The 20,462-nt window shown below is 40.0% G+C and overlaps 1 protein-coding gene across 2 annotated transcripts in view; it reads right to left on the reverse strand.

Moving 5' to 3' along the window:
- Nucleotides 1-2,879: 2,879 nt before the first annotated feature.
- The window catches only part of PAX9 (paired box 9), a 63,042-nt gene continuing 45,459 nt past the window's right edge, over nucleotides 2,880-20,462 (reverse strand). Inside the window, exons 4-5 of one of the 2 annotated variants that reach the window (XM_077464685.1) lie at nucleotides 8,521-8,746; nucleotides 2,880-5,001 (exon numbers count right to left, since the gene is read on the reverse strand). In XM_077464685.1, coding sequence (XP_077320811.1) covers nucleotides 4,907-5,001; nucleotides 8,521-8,746 — 321 coding nt within the window. In that variant the 3' untranslated portion in view covers nucleotides 2,880-4,906. Of the gene's footprint in view, nucleotides 5,005-8,520; nucleotides 8,747-20,462 lie in introns of both variants that reach the window. The other variant, XM_077464684.1, reaches the window with a different exon arrangement.

Consider the following 20,462-nt stretch of genomic DNA (forward strand, 5'->3'; position numbering starts at 1 on the left):
CTGGTATGTAACTATTCAGTCTGACTAATTTGTTTTTAGGTTGATATACCTTGTGCACCAATTCTATTATTGCTTTGTACTCAATAAATTTTGTATATTTTTATAGGCTTGTTACTCCCCTTTCTGGTTACTACCCTTTGCCCAAGAAATCCCCGGGGCACCCCCTTTTGCAATTTTCTCTTTTGCTTTTGGATGTGGCAAAGGTTTCCAGTACCATATCTATAGGTGGTTTTCTTCCATATATATTTAAACTACCAGGCAAAGGTCTTATTGTTTTATTGCCATTAGGCAGATTTCATATCACTGATGGCACCCAGGAACTCAGACATCAACAAACACATGGCAGAGTGTGTGACCTTTCCCCATGCTATTTAAAGTCATGACTTAAGGTGTACTTTAATGTTTTTATGCTTTCTTGTAGATCTTCCTATGCAAGGACATCTTGGAGTCTTCATCCTTATTTTCTCTCTGTCTGTAGTTTTACTTTTACCATTTGACCTCCATAAGATTTACCCCCGATCTACCTGGTGCCTCCACACTAACTTTCACCAGCTCTCACAGCCTCTCCTCCTCCTCTCTCCCAGATGCAACTTGATATGTGTGGCCTATATGAGGCCAGAACCAAATGGGGACACAAATCTGATCTGGTGTTTTCCTGGTATACCATCCACTAGGACAAGGTTTACTTACCACCAGGCCTATATATGAAGGATTTTATCTACAGGCCTCAGTGGGTCTGAACTTCCCATGCACAGGGAAGTCTCCTTGATGCTCCCTTCATCTATTTGTAGAACATTTGTTTTTACTCACATCTACAATTGGACTTATCTTCTGTGGGGCAGCGTTGCTTGTTGTTTTTAACTGATATGGCATGTTTGCGATACACGACTAAAGTGACTAGATTTGATATTTTCCTTACCCCTGAGGACGGAGATTATCAGTTGTTTGTTGTCATGTACACTCCGCATTATCCATTTTAATTATGTATACTAAATCATTTTTCTACTTTAATATGATTGTTATATAAATTCAGGTGCCTTTAAAGTCCAAATCCAAGGGGAATTTTTTCTTGTCTTTAGGATGTTGGCACTATGAAGTAATCACTGATACCCTCCATATCTCTCCCAGATGAAAGGCAGACGATGGCCTTTCATTTCTCACATTGATCACTTGTTCTTTCTCTCCAAAGAATCCCCTCCCATGTGGGCAGAAACAGAACCACCTCCAGTCCAGCACACTGGTCGGTGAGTGGAGGTGGGAGGGGCCAGCAGGTACAGTGCAGGAATGGATCCTCAGAGGAAGGTATGCACAAAGTTCTTTATCATGTCTGATTGACTGTACCTATTACACAGCCTGCAGTATGCACATCATGGGGACCATGTAGAGAGAGAGGAGGAATAGAGGGGGACATAAAGACAAAACAAGGGAAAAAGTACTTAAAAGTACATACTTTAAGGGATTGTAAAGTCTAATTTTTTTTTTATGAAAAATAACAAACATGTTATACTTTCCTCCTCTGTGCAGTGGATTTGGACAGAGCAGCACGGACCCCCCTCTTCTCGGGTCCCTGGCTGGAGCTCCTGTTCCCTCCCTTTAGTTGGGTGCCCCTACTGCAAAAAGCTTGCTGTGGGGGCAACCGAGCTGAATCACAGTTCCCTGTGTCCATTCAGACATGGAGCTGTGGCCAGGATCCACCCCCTTTCTATTCTCATTGGCTGACTTACTTTGACAGCATCGGGAGCCACTGGCACCATGCTGCTGTCTCAGCCAATTAGGAGGGGAGTCCCGGGCAGCTAAGACATTCCTACAACATTGCTGGAGCTAGAGGGATCTCGGGTAAGTATTAGGGGGCTGAGGGGGGCTGCTGCACACAGAAGGCTTTTTATATTAATGCTCTTCTGACTTTACAACCACTTTAATTGCCATTTGTTTTCCCACTACTCTGTTGAGCTGCTGGAAGTTAAGAAAGCAAGACCAGTGTAATTCAAAGTCCAAGCTGGAGCTTACACAATGCTGTGGATTCTCTTACTGCTTCATGTGACAACATTTAGCCAATCACCAAGCACCAGTGCTGTCATATGGCAGGAGGGAGAGTAAGTTGCATGCTTCATTATATCTGGAAATACCAGGTGTTTCTCTTTGCTTTAGGTAACAGGGTGGTGGAGGAGTGAAGGACAGATGAGTATGTGCTAAAGAAGAAAAGGGAGGGGGGGCGGCATTAACGGCATTGTTCACCTTTACCAAGAAAACTGCCTTTGTCCTTGTTTTAAGTGTAGGCCATTTACACACATCCTGAAGCCTGACTGAAAAACTCCTAGATATGGTATTATCTCATACTGCCTTGTTGCTAGGACACTTCCAGCCATTACTGCTCACTCACACAATCACAGGAGCGAGCTCTAAAACCCCACATATCTGTTCCATTATTTCCTTCACTGCAGCATCGCTGAGCTCAGAAGTACTCCAACAGATGGGAGAGAGAGAGTACTCTTGCAAGGGGGTTTGAATCAACTGGGAGTGTCTTGGCAGCAATACTTTGGTGAGCCAACAGCTCCGCTCACTTTTTTTTTCTCTCCTCAGTATTTTTGCAATTAACACGTGTACATGCAACAGCCCTTGATTGGTTCCTAGTTCAGCTCTTCCGTCTCCAAGTGCTGCTGTGCGGGCGATGCCAGGTGGCTAAAATAAAGAGGTATTCAGGTTCACCACTCAATTCTCATCCACCAAAATGCTGATCAGTGTGCCAGCCTAGCCACATTGAGTATCCACCACTCAGTGAGTAGAATTTATGTACATATTCCTCTTTTTTTTTATTTTTTTGCTGGCTTCTTCTCTTCCAGCAAGATTATATTCCTGCCAATACATCCACACAAACTAGACAAGATGTCCTCCACTTTATTGCTTCACATGACAAAGCACATACAGAAACAGCAAAGTGGCACTGGCACAAACTTCTTTATGGATTAATCCATTTAATGCATTGTTAAGCTGATGCAGCAAGTAACTCTTAGACATAGTAGCATATGATAGAGGCTCTATGCCCATAGTCAGTTGAGACTTAATAGACCCAATCCAACTGTTCTTGACCTATAAGTGATTGTTGACCTGCAAGAATATCAAACACATCTTGTCTACAAGACTTCTGATTACAGTCCATGGATTTAAGTCCTTCACATGAACCCCTTGATAAACCCAACATTAGCACAGAATGATGATGGCATTGAAGGTCAGATAAACCTGTAAGACTAGTGCATTGTACAATAATTTACTATTAGAAAACATATAATGCACAGTAATACATTTTTTTGCTTGGGGATACATTTTAAAAAAAGCTCAGCCAGGACTCAAATGGATTGTAAAAACATAAGGCACAGTTTCAATTTTGTATACTTCCTCAGCAATCGAAAGACTTCCCATTAAATTATGTCCAAAGTGAAATGTTTTTTAGTTCACTGGGTAACTTGGACTTTATTTTCTGATGGATTTAATGATCACTAAGTGCATAGTTGCCAATAACTAAAAAAGCAGACTGACTTTGTTAGACCTTGGCTACGTTTTTAAGCCCAAAACATCTCTGGTTGAACTATGTCCTGCCCACCAGGTATCCCAAATCATTGCTTTTCAGACAAAATACAGTCTTTTGGCATAAATGACAAATACTTTAAATATCAAATTAGTCTTTTTTTTTCTAACGAATTCTTCAAGCAAAACACAGTTTCCTGATGGCTCCAGCCACGTTTTCATGTTGTGTCATCATCCATCTGCACTAAGTGTGACCATACACAGAACACTATTTGCCAAAGATCCATCCAGTTTCAGCATTGGTTGCAGCAATCAGGAGATTCCTGGGCACAAAAAATGAGTGCTTTACATCATTGGAATTTCTACTGATGACAAAAAGAGATGGTAAATATAATGAAACTTTTATAAAGTAGGGGCCTTACTGAACCCTACAAAACCCATTCACCTAGGTTGAGAAATTGGATGTATCAAAGCAGTGAGGTCAGCCAGCGCCCATATTTATCATATCTGTGACTTGCTTTAAGTATATCAAACTACTATCGAAAATGGTAATGCCCTTAGGCTTGAACAGGCACCAGGTTTACTTAAAATTATGTACACAGCAATCTAAAAGACCAAAAAAATATTACCCCTACCCTCCCACCCATTTAAATCGGACCATAATAATTAAAACCATTACAAATGGACATAACATATTATCATGTTTCCTGTTGAGTTACGTGTATCAACTATCAAAAATGATAGCCATTGACCAAGGCCTGTTATAAAGGTTAAGAGCCTGAATTGGTTGAACAAGTCCTCCAGATCTCATCTGGCTTGATCACTTTGAGCGACCTTAATCCTTTGTCTAGTTTGGGTTTAAAACCCATAAGTCCCTCATGTTAGCTGCTGACGTTCTGCAAAGTTTTATGCAGCATGAGGTACAAATCCAATGTCCCTTCATTTCCTTTTCACATTTAGCTTGGGTTTTGCAGCTAGATTTTCTTTTTCGTTGTGTGACCCTCTTCATTTAAAAAAAAAAAGCTACAATCCACAAGTTTCATAAAGGCACAATCTCTGATCATCGGGTAGCTAAAAGTTATTATTATTTTTCTTTAAGTTCAGTTGCAAAGTGGCATGTTTTAAATTCCATTAGAAGGTGCAGAGATGTGGATCACTGAATCTGGAGATTCTTTCACAGTATGTCCGCCAGGTGTGTATCTTTCATGCTGACCCCACATCCAAGTCTAGGAGAGGCAGCTGGATGTACCATTGAAGTGGTCAGGTGTTCACATAGAGATATATGTGATTGGCGTATCTTTGGCAGAGCTCCAGATGTATGATAGACCTAGGAATGTTTGACATTGTATGTCAGTGTGCAGATTGCAGAATACGTTCATGTTCTCTACGCACTTTGCATGTGGGCAACTGTTCCATGGCGCTGGGATGTGTGGTAGGACTGTGGTGATTTGCGGGTTTGGAGGCTTATTTTTGTTTCCTCTGCTGAAAAAAAATAAAACAACATCAGATTGTAAACAGGTTGTAGAACAGAAACATATTTCATGTTGAACCATCCACGTACAAAAAAGTAACAAGTCACATCATGAAGCTATAGGGTTGATTTACTGAATTCAAACAGGCCGTTCACTTTACAAGGAAAGTTTTCTTAGAGCTTAGAGAATGAGATGAAGCTCTGCTGACTTCCATCTTCCGATCTTGTGCAAACTAAAGTACAGTTTTCTTCTTTTTCCTGCATGTGATTGAGAATTCTTTGCTGGGTGAAACTTTACCACATTGTCTAAGATCAGGGTGAAAATTCCTAGCAAAGTGAACAGCCTAGTCGCCTTTAGTAAATTAAGGGCTTAATGGGAATGGCCCCCAAGGGTTATGCTTATTTCAACTATTCTGGATCTGTTAGTGTGCCAAAACTCATTACCCTCATTGTTTTTTTTTTAAATAAAGACAGCAACAGACCATGAAAAATAAAAGTAAAATACAATGTAATGTGACAGTACACAAATAAAGATCACATAGAATAGAGTGTTTTATTGTTTAAAGTGGAACATTACCCAAAAGGGGAAGTTCTGATCTTCTCCCCCTCCTCTGCCATAATTAGATAATTTGGGGTGGGGCTGGTACCTAGTTTTGGCAGAAACTGAACAGAAATTGCCCCCTATTCTATCCTGCCTGCAACCTTCTGGGACACATCACAGGTCCCAGGAGGCTGGGGGACCATTTACAGGGCACAGCATGGCTTCCGCATGTGCAGTGGGAAGCCAGCTGTCAAAGCTGCAAGAAATCACAGCTGGCTTACAACAGTTAATATACCGGTGCCAGAGGCCTAAAGACCGGCAAAGAACCGGCTCTGGTGAGGACAGCGTGGGATTCCTGGACAGATGAGCATCTGTTTATTAAAAGTCAGCAGCTACAGTTATACTGCAATGAGAAGTACAGTGTTACTTGAATTGTATTCCAGGCTTTGCTTGTCTTTAGCTGACAGAACTTAATAATAATAATAATTTAATTTAATAGCAATAATTTAAGACTTTACATAAAGTCTCAGAAATCTTTCATGTTATATAATTTGAATACCATGTCATAGATATTATATATCATTGTAAAAGAACATATTCTACATTTCTTTTTTTTTCCAATTTTTTGGGAAAAATATGCCTTTGTAAAAAAAATTCCCAATTTTTTTCCCAGGCCTTCCCATCTCTAGTCTCCAGTCATTTGGCTTTCAGCTGCCTTTGATATGGAATGTGGTATACCATTGGCATCCTGGCATTTTCTCCCAAGATTTGATATCCTCAGTTTTCCCAGGATTCCCCTGGAAATTTGAGTGATGGCAGTGGCATCTCAGCAAGTAAACCAGAAGACCAGGGTTGAGTAAGTTGTTATTTTATCCCCTGTATTTTTTTTCAAGCAATTTTTCATGAAGAGCAGGGCATCAAATAGCAGTACCTTAATTTTTGATGCAAGGTCCACTTTAAGCATGTAACAATACATGCATTTGCCAGCTGATGTGGTTTTTTGTTTTAATTTTTAAATGTTTAACCTTATTGGTATTTCTTGAGATTTATGGATGCTATTTTTTTCTATACAGGAAAATTTCTAGTATAATAAAGTTTGTCCTAACTGTAACATACCCAACCGGGATGGGGGCTTCTGGAGGGGACTGCAGGGTAGTCTCTTGCCTACTCACTATGGCCCATGGCATTTGAGGGAGCTACAAGCATTCAGAAAGATGTCCTGTTACATAATGCAAGATGACATACCACATTTAACAGTCAAGGAAGCCATGATGGTCTCTGCCAACTGGAAACTCAGAGAGAAGGTGAATGTGGAAAGAAAGCTGGTTAATGAGATTTGGACAGTCCTGGGTCTTGAATACTGGTGCTGAACTGTCTGGGTGAGCACTGACCTGAGTCACCTAGGCTTGTCTAGTTATTACACAATTATTATATATTAACATTTAATACATGATAAAGAGTTCTCAAAGCATTATGGGTTATCTAAAAAGACAGCACAAAATGGTTTGCTTTCCAACTCCCTTTGTCAAATAGAAAGCTCCTTCTGAGCAGAGTCATTGCTATGATGACAACAGGCTTCTTTCAGCAAAGCTGAAATTTAATCATACTAATGTTGTGCCAAGGAGATTGTAGAATCACTTACTGGCTTAAATAAGACCAAATAATATGCATAGATAATATTTTATATTTACTTTACCAAAATAAAAAGCATATTTTTATTTTTATTGTTCGAACTACAATAAAAGATGAAAGAAATATGTACAAAATAACTATAAATAAAATAATTTTAATGAAAAGGCACATACATGCTGATCAGAACTGCAAAGGACTTTAGGAGTTGTATTTAGAACACTGTATTGCAGTGGCAGGTGAAAACATACAATAAGTCCATCTTAAACCCTTGGATCAAGGTCTGCTAAAGCACAAGTAGCTTTCCTGCTGAAATAGAATATTTCTCAACATGGTTTACTAAAAATCTTATTTAAATAGCCAGTGAGGGGCTGGCAAGGAGTCGTGCAGTAAACTACCCACTAGGTCACTCCCTTAGGTGTGTGCAGCCTATTGCAATTAGGGTGTGCACCCCAAAGCTCAAACACACATTTGTGTGTGTGTATGTGTGTATATATAACACAGTTTACTATGATTCAGTAATGCATGAACACAGTGAATGATAGTGAGTGATTGGTACCGATCACTCACTGTGTTCATTCTCAAAAGGAAGGGGCCAGTAAATGACAAAGGGGCCCAGGCAGCAGTGGGAATTTGCTCCATGTGGGGTGTTTAGGGTGTACCCAGGCACACCGGGAACACCCTGTGCGCACGCCTATGGTCACTCCCATGAGAGATAATACCATGTGCGTGCCCCATGGTGTGGTAACATAGGGTCTGCTGTATGAATACCACATTAACAAATTTAATGAAAATAGTGTTGCCCAAAGGAACCTGTCAGATTGATTTTCAAGCCTTGACTGTACAAGTTACAAAAACTGGTTGCTATGGAGTTGATGGATCAAAAATGTGCTAAAAGAAAAATGTCATGTTGCCTATATCAGCCAATAACTGTGCACCTGCCATTTTACAGTCCTGGATTCTTATCTCAATGATAAAGCTGTGTGAATTCACTGGCCCACATAAACCATCATTTCACAGATTTTTAAATACATATTTAAGGTACAGTAAAGATCACATACCGGTAGCTATTCTACAGAAAGGTAAAGTTGATGATGAAAAGGCTTACATTTGGGCTTTGTAGTTGTGACTTTTTCCCAGGTCAAAAGGCCACAACCAAGTATCTGTTTACTGAAAATAGCAATGCACCTCTATCTATGGGCTAGAATATGCTGAAGATCAGATGTTATTGTAATATAGGAAGAAAACCAAGGTAAGTGTGTACATTGATCTTTTTCAAAATGATAATCATAATAACAGAAACAACCAATTATACAAAGTTTATGTGCTAATAACCATCCCGAGTTTGTTTGCTTACCTTCTCGTGCTGTCTGCATGCCTTTAAATGCCAGTGACGCAGTGATGTCACAGTTGTGCGGAGACAATGGGGTGCTTCCCGTGTGCTGCCATCCATGTCCTGTAACATACCCTGTTGGTGCTGCTGTGCCATACGCCATATAGGGGGAGACGGGTGCAGAAGTGGGGTATGGAGTCATGCCCGAAGCTGCCACAAAGCTACCAACAGTTGGTAAACCACTGGCTGTCTATAAAACAGATAAACATCATGTTGCAGATATACAAAGAACATAGCTTGTGCAATATATTTAAATAAACATAAACATTTGAGCTACCGCCAGAATGTTTAATTGTTGCCAATTGCTCCCAATTTTTAAAAATGGTCCTGTTAGGTTTGTATTGCTGTCTGTGTTCTGCTGGGATGGTTCACCTCCTCTATTTGTTCTGGTGACCATTGTCACAAGGAGAACAGGCAACGGGAAATCCAAAATGTTACAGTTGTAACCAAAGCAGGAGGTGAAGGGAAATCGTCCATTGCAGACACCTGTTCTTGTGAAATTTAGACATTTCCTTCAACTTCATGGTGTATCTCCAGGACAGAAAATGAATGGAAATCTCCTTAATGGGACACAGATGGCTAAGAAATTCTGCTAGGATTTTTAACCAGTACCACACCCCACTCTATCCAAAGCTAAACTAAATGTTTTTGTAACTCTTTAAGGACTCTTTCACACTTGCTGTGTGTGGAGTGTGGTGCCCTCTGAAGTGTGATACGCATTTAGATTGCTTGTCAGAGGGCATTTGACCGGCAGTGGGGAGGCAGTATACTGTATTGCATGTACTTGCAGAATGGTCCCATAAAACTTAAAAAAGAAGTATGGGCTTTGCAAAAGAAAAAAAACCTTATGCTCAGTGGATCTAATGCTGCATCTGACCCCACCAGCTCTGCAGTGAGAACTGAGCTATCAAACAATGAGATCATTCAGTTCTCCCCCACTGTCAGTCACCGCTCTCTTCTCTGCCCCTCCTGTGCTCACTGGAAATTAGGGCTGTGGAAGGGGTAGGAAGGCCTGGCTCAGGCTCCTGGTGAATCGCTGAGAGGCTGAGCCAGGTGTCGGTCCAGTCTTCTGGCTGGATCCCAACCATATGGTAGGGATCTTTTCAGGGTCTTAACCGGCTCTGTAACATCAGCTGACAGCTGGCTTTAGCCCACTTTTGGCTTAAAATGGGTCATAGGAGTCCAAAAATTAACTGCATTCCTGTGATCCATATAAGTACAGCCAAAAAGTGCAGAGTTTGACCGCCTGTCAACCTTTGAACCAAAAATGCATTTCTACAGCATCATTTGGCTATATTGGGACAGTTCAAGTGAACAGCCAAGAGTGGGGGAGGAGGGGACGTTAAATAGTCAGCCACCGGTTTTTCCTCCCCAACCCAACCCCTCCCCCCCCCTTTTTTTAAGGCAGACTTTACAATCACTTTAATAAGAACTTCCCCTCAATTCCTGTTCCGGTGACAACTGTAATATTTTGGATTTCCCATCACATCCTGTTCTTATTACTATGGTAAGCACAACAAATAGAGATGACAGCAATAAAAAACGACAAGGTTCCAAACCTATCCCAATCTTTTCAGCCTAAACAAAAAAAGAATGTTGTTTTAGATATACTTTAAAATGCAAATAAAAAAAAAGTTCCTCAATTTGAAAGCATATTATACTGGTACATACAGGAGCGCAGTGCACTATAAGAACTGTTCTAAAACATTGACTAAGCAGCCCCTAGAAATATTACTAACAATGTCATCAATAATACAGAATTTTAAATGACGCGTTTAATGGGGTTTTCAAAAAGAAACGTGGAAGCTACTTTGTAAAACAATTTTTTTCAGCTTGAAAAAAAAATAAAAATCAAGGCTGCCAAAGACTGAAAAGTCGGCTGTCATTTATTTGTTTTGTTTTTTTGCTTTTTTACTACTAGGCTGCCAATGTACCGGTACTATCAATTTCAAATAAAGCCTTGGAGTTGCACAGTGATTCCTTTAATATGTGTTTATTCCCAAAAATGGCACCTCGTTTGAAGCAATGTGCCAGACTTACAGCAGTTTTAAATTCTGATCCAGCTGAACAATAAAATGTCCTGAAAGGCCAAGCAAGTTTGGGAGAAAATCACATAAAACGATCTGCCTTTGTCTGTCATATATATGTCAGAAGAATATCCTTTGAAGTAGCATGTATTATATTCTTACCAATGGATTTAGACAGTTGCAGTGCTTATTTCCTTCATGATGGAGGGTAATACAAATCTTTATGCCTGAATACAGTTTTGCAACTTTGATGTATGTTAGTAAAACTGTACATATCATCGCAACTACATAGTGTATCTGATAAATTATACACTGTTTTCTTTCAGGACAAATTAGGTTTTCATTTGGTAAATATTAATGGATAGCTTCTGATTTTTTTTTCATTATCAAAGGAAAACTGGCACAAAATAGTAAAAAAATTATCATTTGTTAAAAAATGCAGCTGTATATTTCTTGCTATTACCATAACCTACCAACAAAGAACAGCCCAAAATAAATTCTCCTACTCCCGATGATCGCAGGGATACCACATATGTGTAGGGTTTTTTATACCTTCAGTAAGGCCCAGAAAAAAAGTGTGCATTTCGCTTTTTTTTTTATCCAACCTAAAAACACTGACCCTGACCTTTAACTCCGACCCTGACCATTGACCCTAACTTTGTCCCTGACACTGACCTAGATCAAACCTTGATCTATCTATTTTATCTTTATTTTATTTTTTTACATATGCTTTTATTTGCTTACATTTTTCTCCTCCTTCTATTCATTCGTCAACCATTTGTGACATTTCTGTTTCTGATAGCGACTCTTGCCCCAAATTCTGGTAGTTGTAAAATGCACCACCTTTACATTGTGTCGCATTGAATGCCAACTCCGTTTTGCTGTACAGAGAGAAAAACGGTCTCAAATTGTACGAAAGTTCCTCGTGCATTCTAAAAGTGGCGTAGCATGAGCAAAATCCAAATACAAGTTCTAGACAAGTAAATGAATTCTTAAATATTAAATTTTCTGATAATAATTATAAGAACATTGATTGCATTTTACACAGCGGCTGTTACTATAGGTATCAGTAGCATGGGGATTTTTGGTATATATAGTTTCATGAACTTTAGCAAAATCAGCCTCCACCAGTCTTTATGAATTCCAGGGAATATATATTTTCCTCCATTTAAGACGTGAAAAACAAACACAGGGGTGGGCTGTGTAGTAACTGTCAGGGACATGGCATGCGCAGATGTGCATTAGCAGGTGCCCGTCTTGCCAAACATAGGCTATGCGCATGTGCGTGAACATTAGAGAACGCATATGTGTATGTGCGAAAAAACATGCACGCTTTAGCCATCAATACTGGTGCTAAATGGCCTATATAAAGACAGCAACTGCACAAGTGTAGTGCTGTCTGATCTGCAGCTTTACCTTTTGTCCTGATACTATGCCTGTATTAGATCCAGAATTTGACCCGGCTTTCGTAACACGCTGCTTTCTCCTGTCCAGACCTTTGGCTTGCCTTGACCCTAATTATTCCTGCCTGTCTGCCTTATTTCCTGTTGCCAAACCCAGCTTGAACTCTGACCATTCTCTGCCTGCTGTTTATGATAGACTGATCCTCTGTGTATGACCTGGCTTGTCTGACTCTGCTCCAGTCTTCTGCTTCCAGCCTGTGTAACACCAGTACTGCCGTCCTGCATCTAAAACTTACCTGCATCCACTGTTCCTGCTACCTTCTGCTGCTTAGCAATCCAGTCTGGTCCTGCTACTCATCAGCTGCTACTACCACTACCACTACCAATGGAGGACTTTGCCGGCGATCTTACCTCATCATGATCTCATGGCCACTGTTGCAACTCCAGTGGTCTTTGAGCCGGGGCTGTACGAGAGGTCTCCCTCTACTCGTCACGCTCGCCCAGACAGTATATAACAGTAACTGATTAGAGTGATAGCCAACTAGAGGTTATCGCAGTGGTCAGATGGTCTGAACCTCCTGGTTCCCACTTATTAGTATGAGACCCGATGCTCTCAGCACAAACATGGCAGTGAATGTATGTGGCCCCACAGAAGAAAACACACTTCCATGAAGCCACATATCTGTGTACACTCATCGTCAAGGGGTTAAACACATGTTGCACTAAGGCAGCCCATTTACTATGAATAGGGTACCAGTGCATTGCAATGAATGAAAAACTCACATGGCCATTTTTTACAATGCAGTGCAATGGTGCACAATGTTTTGGTTGACCTCTACTGTAGAGTGCCTTGGGGTGCCATTGACAATGAATTGTACTGAAAATAAAGCAGGTGCATCACTATTCTTTGGGGATGTAAAAAGTGCCCTTGTAGGATTACATTGGTACATTAAAAGCCCTGACGTGGGAAAAAAAAAGTCCAATAACCTGCTGACTGTAGCCTAAGGATACAGAAGGTCTATCCAGAGAAGCAGTGATACGGGAATGCTGTGAACACAGGAAAAAGTGTCAGGTTCTACCCACTAATACTTGCCTCCCCTGTGCTTATCTATCACCTCATTCACTTGCAGAGCTCTGATTAAAGGTCCCTCCATAAGCTTAGTTTGAAGCTGTCTTGAAGCTTACAAAGGGCTAATAACCTTCACTATGTGACAGTGTTAAGACCTAACGTTTGGCCTTTATAGGTCAGGGAGAAGATCACATGTTCCTGCTACAACATGGTATTTCAATAGACTCCAGAAGGCAAATCATTTTTTGACTTTGGGTTTTAACCTCAGATATGTGGCATTAAAATCACACTTATCGCGTTGTTTGATTATGGCTCCCACACTATTCTGATTATAGAGTTACGTTGCCCATTTTTGATTTAGATATACTCTAGATTCTTGTGTGTAATGATGACTGGCTGTATCTCCCCTTAGTTTACTAATGGAAGCATGCATGCTATCCAGTGAAAGTTATTATTTTTCTTTTCTTTTTTTTTTATCTTTGTATTGAAAAATATAAAAAAAAAATACAAATTGTCAATTATAAAAAATAAAAAAAATCATACTTATCTTATGCCATTGTAATTTGACAATTGATTTGGGGTAAATATCGGGGGTTGTACTGATTATAAAAGGGGTTGCGTTACGTTAAATGACTGGAGAAGTTTTTTTCAAATTTAATATAAGATTATTGTATTATAAAACAGTATTAAATATTCTATCACGTTAAAACATATATATGATGCGCAATTGTTGGGACAAACTATAAAGATACAAAGTTCTTGGAGGAAAGTTAGCATATCCTCAGGATTAGAAAATAAATTCCAGGCTTATAGAGTTAAAACTATTCCAGTAGTATTCAAAGCCAATCATTTTTTTCAGAATTTTTGTTGTGGGTGAGGATAAGCAGCGCCTTTCAGGTTTTTATTGCTGTCTGGGGAGATTTGTGTTGGTGACCCTTGGACATAAATTGTTGGAAAATACAAGGTTTTACGGAATTCTACCAGTACAGGAGTAGAGGGTTAATCTTCTAATGAGTACACTTGATCTGGCACAGCTGTGTAAAAGGAATTACCCCCCTTCACTTTGAAGATATTTCCCTTCGCTTCTTGTTGTGTCTCCAGGGCAGGAAGTGATGTAAATTTTTGCAAGAGGACACAAAAAAACATAACTGGGTTTTTTAACCATTTATCTCAAGTTATATAAAAAAAAGTAAATTTTTTTTTAGGATTTTTAATATACTTTAAAGAGAACCTGCCAATTTAGGCCCCCACCCCTTGCCTACTGATTCTTACTTTCTCCCTCCACTCGCATCAACCTTTATGCCCCATACACACGACTGGACTTTCCTTTGTTGTCGGAAAATTTGAGAACCTGCTCTCAAACATTTGTGTGTGGAAATTCCGACAGCAAATGTTAGATGGAGCATTGACACGGTTGGACATTCCGACAACAAGCTCACATCGAACATTTCCCATTGGAAAATCCAATCGTGTATACGTGACATAAGTCTAATTATTGTGTAAGCTCTTTATCAGTTAATGTACCCCCCCCCCCCACACTCACAAGTAATAGTGCTTGGGCCTCGTGATTGGTCAAACATGCACAGGAATTGTAGAGGTCTTATACTAACCCATACCTTTGGGTACCAAGCATTTATAAGAGCTCCTGCAGACAAATGGAGTGGAGAAGCAAAGCAAGGGAGAGTTAAATGCACTCCAGCAGTGGACCTCTCACATGTCTCAATTACCATGCCTGTGTAATATTCATCAGCAAAGCTGCTTGTAGTGCCCATTGGGTGACCACCCTAAAACATGAAGAGCCTGAACAATGGCCTTTATGGCAGGATCACTGGATATTATTTTAATATAAGTTGAAGATTTATAAGAAATATATGTGTTTCATGTTAAAGTTGATTATGAGATTTTAGAGATTGGATCCACATCTACTTTAATACTATCCTAGAATTGTGTAGGCCCAGATTAGAGACAGGTGCATAGAGTGCTTGGGAATCATAGATTAGCCATAGACAATACTAGCAATGACTGGCACATCTAAGCTAAGTGAATCAAAAAGGATTTGTGGTATTTGGCGTGAGAAGTTGTTTAGAAGAAAACACACTTTAAGGGTCTCAATGTCTTCCACATGATTGTAAGTCAAAAAACAATTCGCAGCTTGTTGACTAGAAGCCTAAATTCCCATTGTAAGAAACCCACAAACAAAGCCAATGTTTGAACAGTAGTTTTGACCTTAAGAGATACACAAAGGATTCTTTAAACTTGAGCCATTGAGATCAGCTCCTTCTGTTTGTATAGACATCATCTTGAATGATATGAAGTAAACAGGAGGACATTTAGAGAGCCCCAAATTCTCACGATAAGTGGCAGGTGAATTAACTTTTCAATAATGGAAACCTGCTGCCTTCTCCGGTTTCAGGAAGCGAGGTGAGCTGTTTGTGAGAGGCATTAAAGGCTATGTTGTTTTATTTGATCTTTGTGAAAAGGTTCCTCCTGATGTGATCTATTGCAGAGTGCTGGACTGGGACTAGAAAGTGTCCTTGTCATACAGTGAATACCAGCCCTCTGCTAGCTGTATGCTGGGAACCATCTATTAAGGTACCTCCTAAAGCCCCATACACACTATCAGTTTTTCTGCTGAGTTTTTCCTTCAGATTTACCAAAAACATATAATATGAGATCAAACCTTAGGAGTTTCAATTTGTATGCAATCAGGCAGGCCCTTGTACTTCATGGTTTTGGTATACCTGAAGGAAAAAATCTGCAGAAAATCTGATTTGTGTATGGGGCATAAGTATTCTACACATAACTGGGAGTGTCTGATGGCATACCTCAGATTGCCGGTGCTGATTGGTGCTTCACAGACCTCTAATGAGTATTTCTATTAGTACATTTTCTGTTGTGCTTCGGTCATTGTATTAGACATTTACTGCTAGTGATGAGTGAAACTGAGACTTTTCATGTTCCCAGTATTCCAGTGAAAATCAAAATATTTGGGAAAGATTAAATTGGTAGAGATGAGGTGTGGTGATGTCACAATCTTCACCTCATCCAATCAGAGAATGCTTTGCATTCACTGACAAAATTCTGAATAAGTCCAAATTAATTTATCAGTTTGGGCTTAAAAAAAAAAAATAGCCAATGCATTTTGGGAGCCAAAAGAAACTCATCAGGGCTTCAGTATTTATAAGCCTGAATAAGAACCTTGAATTGACTCAGAAAGGGTTTTCCTGTATGAATCTATGTAGGGAAGCCAATTGCTGGAGTAGGAGATTCACTAACCAGTAGCATCTGCATGATTTCTTAATGAGTAAGTAAACCTTCATGTATTCTTTGTACCTATAGGTAAGCCTAGAACAGCAGGGATATGTAATTAGCGGACCTCCAGCTGTTGCAAAACTGCAAGTCCCATCATGCCTCTGTCTCTGGGTGTCATGCTTGTGGCTGTCAGAGTCTTGCTATGCTTCATGGGACTTGTAGTTCTGCAACAGCTGGAGGTCCGCTAATTGCATATCCTTGGCCTAGAATAAGGCTTACCTATAGGTACTGTAAATATCTCCTAAACGTGCACCGTTTAGGATATATTTACTGTATACTGCACCGATTACTTAATCGGTGCATGCGCTCTGAGGGAGCAGCTGCAAGTGCCATTTCCTCAGAAGCCTGTGCCATGACCGGCAATTCCTGCATGCATGCGCGGGAGTGACGTCACGTGGTTCCAGGCAGTCACACAGCCGAAGTCCACAGACCTGGAAGGAAAACAGGTGAAGATGTATGCGGCCTTCAGCGGGGACGACGAGGACTGTATCGGCTAGTTCAATAGAAACCGGCCAGTGTGTACAGCAGTCCGTCCAACAGAAGCTGGTCTAATGACTGGCTTCTGTCAAATGGGTATGCTGGAAAACCAACATCCAATAAGGCCAGCCCCCCCGTCAGAACACAAAGACACTGCGGGGGGAGATCTCCACACTAACATTTATAGTACAGTGACCTTTCAATTTTATTTTTTTGATGAGCCTGCTGGGTTGAATGAAAACATCTAGTATGTACCTAGTATTAGCATTTGGATTTGGATCCTTCTGAGGAATTCTTGGTGTGCTGATGACATTTCTACACTTTGCCTACGGTTTCCAGCCGGTGGTCATTACAGCACCCTGCATTACTAGAGCCATTTCATGAACATGTGCGTGGGGAATATTACGCTAGGACTAAAGCCGCGTACACACGGGCGGACTGTCTGTCCAACTTAGTCCGCTGAAACACATTTCAGCGGACAGTCCGCTCGTGTGTGGGCTTCAGCGGACTTTTTCAGCGTGCAGTCTGGCGGACTAAGTATTTCGGAATTTCCGTAATATTGTCCGTCCAACTTTGGTTTCAGCGGACAGTCCACTCGTGAGTAGGCTAGTTGGACGGACTAAGTATGGCGCATGCTCAGAAAGGATTTACACGGCGGAAGGTTGCATTGCTGAGTATTGGACGTCCTATTTCTAGTCCCGTCGTACGTGCTGTACACGTCATCGCGCAAGCTTTCAACGGACTGTCTGTTCATCGTGTGTGGTCAAGTCCGTTCATTCAAAAGTAGGACGGACTGTCCGTCGGATTGTCTGACGGACTTAGTTGGCCAGACAGTCCGTCCGTGTGTACGCGGCTTTAGTGTTAGCAGAAGGTACAAGAGATGATCTGAGACTCCAAATGTGTTACAATAGACAGAGACTATGGACATGCTACAAGAGATGATCAGAAACTGCAAACATTCTGCAAGAAATGGTCAGAGACTTTGAACATGCTACAAGAGATGGTCTGCATACATGCTACAAGAGATGGTCAGAGTCTCCAGGCATTATTAAGGAGTTGTCAGAGACTGGGGCCATGCTTTAGGAGATTCAGGAGTTTTCCCCAGAGCTTAGCAAATGGGGTGAAGCTCTGCTGGCTTACATCATCCAATCACGTGCAAGCAAAAAAATGCATTTTTTTTTATTCTCCTTGCACATGATATTCTTTGCAAAATAAGGTTGCACAACATTCACTAAACTCTGGGGAAAATTCCCTTGCAAAATGCAACTTCACTTGCAAAATGCAACTTCCCCTGCAAATTGGACAGCCAATGTGCCTTTAGTAAATCAACCCCACAAGCTTGCATTGTGAGAAGGAGCAGTACAGCCCAATCATGATGGAGCACTTCAATACAAGAAGAAGAGCCTGCCTATGTAAAATACAAATATGTCTGCCCCCATATACAGTACATATACAGCTATACATACTACAGAGAAACAAAGTTTTTAGCACATTAACACATATCAGTAAGATTATTTAGATCAAGCTGATCTCTTTTATCCAATTATATAAAAAGTTTTGAAAATACTATAAATTCGTTTTAATAAGATTTTTTCTCCACTCTGCTTCAATTCTCCTCCTCCTGAACTATATTATCAATAAATTACTCAAAATTTCTTCACCGTCACTCTGCCAAGCCAAACTTTCACTGATATTTCTAGAGTGTTTTAAGAAATTATTTTTAGATCAAGCGCGTTATTACTAATTTTGCGGTAAATGCTGATGATAACTTTGAGTTCTCAGTGACCTGCGTGACACTGGATTTTATGACTGACATAAAAATTTATACTACATCTCTTTCCATTAAGGAAGTATGTAGTCAACCTATTCTCTGTTTAACATAATAATTCCATTGAGTACAATAGTGCCACCAAGAAGGGTGAGTTAAATGCACTTTCTTCTCTCTCTAAGCATAAAACAAATATAACATTATTAATACTGTATATACGTTACAAAAAAATATTTTTAATCAACACGGTAAAATTAAGAAATTACACTGACCTGTCAACAATAAATACATTTTCATTATGAAACAAGATAATCTGTGGTCGGGACCCAAAGCAGACTACATGTAAATAGAAAACAGAAACGGGTCCTTCCATGCTGTCAGTAAATATATTTAAATCAGGACTTCCATCTATCAATCAGCCAATCAGCATTAACTATGTTAAACCTTATACTACTAACATTAGTGAATAGATAGGTATATCATATTTATTTATTTACGGTATTTTAAATACAGTATTTGTTTTACATTTCTTCGGTTACTTCCTGAGGACTAGACAAATTATATCGTACATCCTAGGAGTCATTGGGAGGAAAGGAGGGGTTTCCCAGCTAAGGAAACCCTTCTGCCTGTGTTTCATTATATTTGGAGACCCGTCAGAATTTGTAACAGAAATGACAATCCGTCACTGCCATCTTGCTACACCCTGCACTCCTCCACAGTAAGGATAAACCGAGTAGGGGGTAAGCGTAAATCTTGTTACACCCACCAGAGTTTTGCATCTCACACTTATTTTTAACAGTAAACTGAGCTTATATGGTGAAATACAGTATTTCGAACTCCGTCTGACTGTTTGCATGTTGAATTATAAAATTAGCGATGTTCTGTCAGATTAGCAAACCTCTGAGATCCCAGATCAGACCACTGCTTTTAAAATTGCACATCTAAACAGTCCGTCGGATTTTTAAATACTGTATTTCACCTTATATTATAAACTCAGTTTACCCTTAAAAATACGCGTGAAATGCAAAACTTCAGTGGGTGTAACAAGATGTCTGCTTGCCCCCTTCTCAGTGTATCCTTACTGTGGAGGAGTGCGGGGTGTAGCAAAATGGCAGCACCAGAACGCAACTTCCATTACAAATTCTGAAGAGTCGCCTAATCTGACGAAACACTGACATGTCTGAGCTAAGGGCAGATGGATTTGAGGAAGTTAATGCTTCATAAATCATCTGCACTTATTTAAAATGGCCACTGCAAGAAATGCTGGGGGAGGGTGTTTTTTAAAGTGATTTATCAGCAAAATAAAGCATGGAGACATGGATGGATGCATGAGTTTGCTTTGAATATTAAAAAATAATTGCATAGAATTTTTGGTTTGTGGTGCTCAGATACAGTGTAGTTCTGCTTTAAAAAAAATCAAACGAGAGCACCATTTATATTATTAATAGATATTTATCTATATATACACTATAATCAGGGGAGATTTGCCCAATGAACACTCCTGTACACCCTGTTCTGTAATTAATGTCTTATTAGGGTAAATATAGTAAGTGCATTTTCATCGCACACATAGCAGTTGATTTGCTAAAACTGGAGAGCGCAAAATCTGGTGCAGCTCTGCATAGTAGCCAATCAGCTTCTAACTTTAGTTTATTCAATTAGGTTTTGATAAAAAAAAAACTGGAAGCGGAGTGGTTTCTATGCGGAGCTGCACTAGATTTTGCACTCTCCAGTTTTATTAAATCAACTCCATAAATTATAGAAGAATTGAACTCTGGAAGCTGTACTCAAAGACGTAGACAAAGAACTGCTCACCAGTAATGCCTGTAGTCTCCCTACAGCTGATCCTT

The sequence above is a fragment of the Lithobates pipiens genome, unplaced genomic scaffold (genome assembly GCF_037356315.1).
Source record: "Lithobates pipiens isolate NorthernLeopardFrog02 unplaced genomic scaffold, aLitPip1_a1.2 Scaffold_30, whole genome shotgun sequence".
NCBI lineage: Eukaryota > Metazoa > Chordata > Amphibia > Anura > Ranidae > Lithobates > Lithobates pipiens.